We start from the raw sequence: 5,210 nt of genomic DNA, 5'->3' as shown, positions 1-5,210 counted from the left end.
GTAAATTTTCCTAAAGAAATTGTTTTCGATCTATCTACAACAAGCTGAAAATATTAACAAGGCATTTTTTGCATAAATCGTTACATTTGATCCCCCAACGCGATACGTCGTTCAAATAATACAACAATGATGTATTTTGTCTTAAATATACAGCTGAGATCAAAGAGAAAGAAGAAAATAAATATATCAACGATTAGCGACTACTCAAAATCATTTGCAGTTTCTTCTTTCATATAGAGATAAACCAACCCTAAGCGAGTTATTATTGTCGCGCACACTTTGATAGCGGTGCTATATAAAATTTTCTTACATTTCGTAAAATTTATGTGACACAGGTAAACCCAAGTTCTCTGATTTCGCTTCACGCAAGAAGATAACGAGGCCAACGATCGAGGAGGCGCGAGTTCATCCCAGAATTCCTAGCGGAATAGTCGTAACGCGACGATACCAGTTCGCACGACGATAGCGCGTGTTTGCACAACGATAAATTGACTTGTACCTGGCGCCCGTCTCCTTAGCCATCCCGTCATCTTGGCCCGCGCGTCTGTGCCAGAAATAAGGCGTTCATTGTTTTCCCGCAACCTCCAGCCACCTCGTATACTGTAATTTAACTTGTCCTATTAGACAAAGGATACGTTTTACGAACCTGCTTGTCTGGTTGCCGTAAAAATGTACTCGGGTTAGCAGAATTCAAATATTTAATAAAAATCTTTCGTTTGTTCGACTCCTTCGTTCTACCGTTTCTTCCATCCTTTAAATACATAGAAAAAAGGGAGTACGATGATTTTCCAATGATCGTGTCATTATACCATCGCACTATCCTCTAATTCCTTATCTTATAACGTTAAACAAAAACCACATTCCACGTATATAGATCTGTGCGTTAATTTTACCATTCTTTCAATCGCAGAATATTATACCACCTATTGTACCATTTTGTCTGCTATGGTCTTCCAACAGCGTGGCCTTGGAAGTTAGAACTGACGTTTTAACGAATGATCGCGTACGCTTACAAAAATCAGCACATCGACGTACTGAGTTCGCAAGAACGTCGATTCCACGGCGATGATGAAATCAGATTTCTATGTCTGCCACGGGCAGCAGAAAACGAATCTTAACGCAAGGGGTTAACCAACATCGCTATTTTACACGTTGGACGAGTCTTTCGAACGACGTTGCCGAAACGCATGGCGCAACAGCGTGTACCAAGAAGAAGAGTCGCGCGTCGAGTCTGCGGTGAAAGCCGCGGCTTTTTTCAGGTAAATGGTAAACGCCCCGAGGTACCAACGTGGTACCTTTCCCCAGGTATCGTACGTGGGGACGTGGAAACCGGCCGCGATCCGATGTTTGACCCTCAGCCGCTTGGGCAAACAGCGGCACGCTCAGGATTTCGTCGAAAGGGCCCGATAGAAGCTCTTGAGCCGGCGGGCCCTCCACTTCCGTCGCCATCTCCATCACGTCCTTCTTCCTCGAAGAGGCGTAAAAGCCTCGAGTGCCGCCGTTTTTTGGCCCCGCAGTGTTTTCTCTGCTCCTCCGTATTCTTCTTGCGGCGTCGGAGGATCAGGTTTCGTGGCCCTGGCAACCACGGTGAGAATGGAAATGAGGACCACTCCCGTCAACCTTTTCGTAACAACACGGTTTTTCGATGGGTTCTGGGAGTGTTGAGGATCGGTGTTGAGCTTGCATCTTGGTACTGGCAAGGTGCACCAGCTTCAAAGTCATTTTCGAGGTAAGTTGTCAAAGAGGATTAAATTCAGTTAACGCTACACAGGTTGGTATATACATAGGTTGGTTAATTTGTATCATTCAGTCTTGCTTTTTTAGGTTTGCATTCAATCGAGGACGTCGGCGTTTCTTTCTTCATTCAGATTCATTTAGATCGTACGATTTTACGAAGCTCGAAGAAGTTGAAGATATATATGTGGTATGTATATGGTAAACTACTTCTTGTTAATTCCGCAGACTTATTTCGTGTGTCTAGTCTGTGTAGCGGGTTTCTCAAGAATTTCTATTACGCTAATAGGTTTCGTATATTTTAAGGAATAATGTGTCCAAGTTATTAATCCATCATCGACTGGGACTACACTTGGTCAAAGTCGCGTGCTGTTACTACAGTCGACGAAAGTGTACAGACGATAGTTCGCAGGTAATATCAGTGGTAATGAGAAGAATATTAATAGATTCGTTGGTTTCGATGTTCCAATGTTCCTAATGTTCCAATTCTGCGGTGCATATAACGCATTTAAAAGCACAATGAGATATAAAAATCAATTATTAAATCCTTTTCATACACGTTGAAGGGTTTGAAATGGAGCAACTGAGAAAATACAAGATTGAAACGTAACGTGAACGCTATCGATACTCTCGGAGACGGCACTCGATTCCCCAGGTCAGGAACTTTCTCCTGGCGAAGATCGATTGGCCGATTTGTCGAGAGACACGGAGTTCCGGCACGCTTCCTTTGTTTTACGTAATTTCCGCGCCAATATTAGCACGCTGCGTTCCGTCGGCGTGTTCCGTTCTCTCTCTCTCTCTCTCTCATCGTGTATTGGCTTGTGTGTTCTTCGCAAACAAACCAATCAATGCCGATGCCTTAACTCTCTCTCTCTCTCTCCCTCTTTCTCCCCTTTTCTCTTGTACGCGCGAGCTTTTCTCGTTTCAAAGCAGCCATGAAAAAAGTTTTACTTTATTCTGTGTGTTACCTTCCTTTTCTCCTTTTGTATCGTTGTTTATATATCGTCGCGTATATACAGTGGCTACAAAGCTATTTGTACACATTGTATGCTTGCGCACGTATCATTTCACTTATACACCAGTTATTTAGAACCAACTATAATAAATTTACTATCGTTTAGTATTACTTTCGCACGATTATGGAAATTGAATACCATGGAAATGAAACGGAGGATCCAAGAAGAATACGTTTCATTGGGAAATAAATATTTTTCCTAGCCACTGTACGATCAATACATAGACAAGTGCGCGTATTCAGATTATTCAGCAGCAAAAATGCACGCGAGAGAGTAAAGAGACAGACAACGATTGAAATAAATCATCGAACATTGTTTTTAAACACAACTGTTTTTAGACATTGTTATTCCCTCTATCGCGTGCTCCTTTCTTCTAGGAATTCGAAAGTAAATTCTGTTTGACAAAAGGACATTTCAATAAACGATTATATCGTTTTGACAGAAACGAGATCAAATTTACGCCACATTTACCGCAGCATATTATCAATCGGTCAACGGTGAACGCCCATTGAATTCATTAAACTGAGGAATCTGGTTAAAAAGCATCATCGTACGATGGGACGAGCGAGTGAAGACACCGCGAAACGGTTCAAAGGAGGCCAAGGCAGGTGTGTCGGCCATGGGGACACGGAAACAAGCGGAGAAACGACGGAGACAAGCAACGACGAGAGACCAGGAACGTTAAAAGGCTTCGTGGGCGTCTATTTGCGTAGATCCAAGAGATCGGACAAGTGGCCAGGCCTTTGTCGGACTCTCCGTGGGTGGTTCCCTTTTTTTCTCGCCTCCTCTTCGTCCTTTCTACGCGTTTCTCCTATAAACCAGTCCACTCGAGCCACCACCCATCCACCCCCGTTGAGTTAGCGTCACCCTCGTAAACTGTCGCCCTCCCCCTATCGGTTTCGTAGACGTCGTCGTCGTACACTCTTTATCCTTTTCCAGGATTCGTTTGCCTGGTGGTAATCAAGCGGTGGCGAAGGTTACGACACCATTTTTACGTCGTGACAAGGTGGTGTTTGTTACACGCATGAATCGCGTAATGCTGGTTTTAATCCATCAATCCTTATCTAACCGGTCCTTAATTACAAATTTGCTCCATTATGAACGATCGATAAAAAAAGGATCTTTAAAAATTCCTTTCGAACAGGTTACTACGCATTTGACTGTTATTCGAGTCACGTCCAATGTCCTAAATCGTTTCGAATCTAAATTATCGTGTAAATTATTTAGATGGGAAATCGCTCGAATAAACACGAATGACGTTAGTATAAGTTAAGTTATGTTCTCAGTTACGAAGGAATAATATAAACTATCGTTCGTAATTATTGGAACAACTTCGATAAACGTCGCTCAGGTAACTTGGAACGAGATCGTTCGAATAATTTATACAGTAGACGCGTACGATTCTATTCGACGTACGTTAAAAGATGTGTTCATTCTTGAAACGATAACGACAGGCCATTCATTAGCTGTGATAATAAAAAATCAGACGAAATATAAGAAAGAAATATTATGAAATATTTTGTAGAGTAAAGGTATGCAAAGTGGATGTATATTAAAGAGGCACGAGCGAGTATTATATCCTGTACTACTTTTCAAGTAAGTCGTTCGATAGGCACTTTTCCCTCTTTCTATCGACGTCGGATTCCGCGAATAAGGGTTGCACGGCTCGCAATCGAGCATCAGGATTCTCCTGATTCCAGAGCATATTTAGAGAGGCCTCCGTTCTATTTGTTGGCTTTAAAAACATCCCCGGCGGTAAGCCGCATTATTTCACCCCCTGGTTCGCTGCATATCGGGCATTAGGAGAATATCGAACTGTGATCGTATGATATTTCAAATTGCATTATTTATTGGAAACGCTAATAAGCCGTCTACGTTGCCTGTATTAGCCGTAAAAATATATACGTCGAAGAATAATATAATAATTGCTCCATCTTGTATCTTTATTCGAAATTCGTTATAATCAGAATTAATTAACTGGAATTAATTCGCTAAGATTCTATTTACCTATTATTGCTGTTATTTTCAAAGACACCAAAATAATGATATATTTTAGAGAAAATTTTGAAGAATACAAACTGATATTTATAAATTTGTAAGTATTCATTTTGTCCAAGTTGGAGATATCGTTAACACTAGAACTACCACACCAGACAAATTGATTGGTTTTACAATTTTATTTTAAAATTCCTACTTCATGTTATATTTTTTTCCTCGCAATGATGTAATGACTTTCACAACGATAATTAAAAGAATAATATAATGAATTTTATTTTATTTTTTAAACTGAGAATAATTTTGTATCAAGGCTACTTATACCAATAGCAGTTAAAATGACTGCCACTTGTCAAAGTGTAAAAGAGTCCTGCAATCTGTTTATCGAACCCCAACTAACCAGTTTCCTCGTTTTCTACAACTTCCCACGCGTTTTTCAAATTTTTACCGCGTATCATTCGATAT

The 5,210-nt window shown here is 40.9% G+C and overlaps 1 protein-coding gene across 1 annotated transcript; it reads left to right on the top strand.

Annotated features, from left to right (window-relative positions):
• Nucleotides 1-337: 337 nt before the first annotated feature.
• Nucleotides 338-4,886, top strand: LOC125385681. Its single transcript, XM_048408950.1, has 3 exons — nucleotides 338-1,729; nucleotides 1,825-1,924; nucleotides 2,041-4,886. Exons 1-3 carry the CDS (start codon nucleotides 1,188-1,190, stop codon nucleotides 2,044-2,046), a joined length of 648 nt encoding a protein of 215 aa, XP_048264907.1. The 5' UTR covers nucleotides 338-1,187; the 3' UTR covers nucleotides 2,047-4,886.
• The last annotated feature ends 324 nt before the right edge of the window (nucleotides 4,887-5,210 follow it).

This window comes from Bombus terrestris, chromosome 9 (assembly GCF_910591885.1).
Source record: "Bombus terrestris chromosome 9, iyBomTerr1.2, whole genome shotgun sequence".
Taxonomy (NCBI): Eukaryota; Metazoa; Arthropoda; class Insecta; order Hymenoptera; family Apidae; genus Bombus; species Bombus terrestris.
This window is presented reverse-complemented; position numbering and strand designations above follow the sequence as displayed.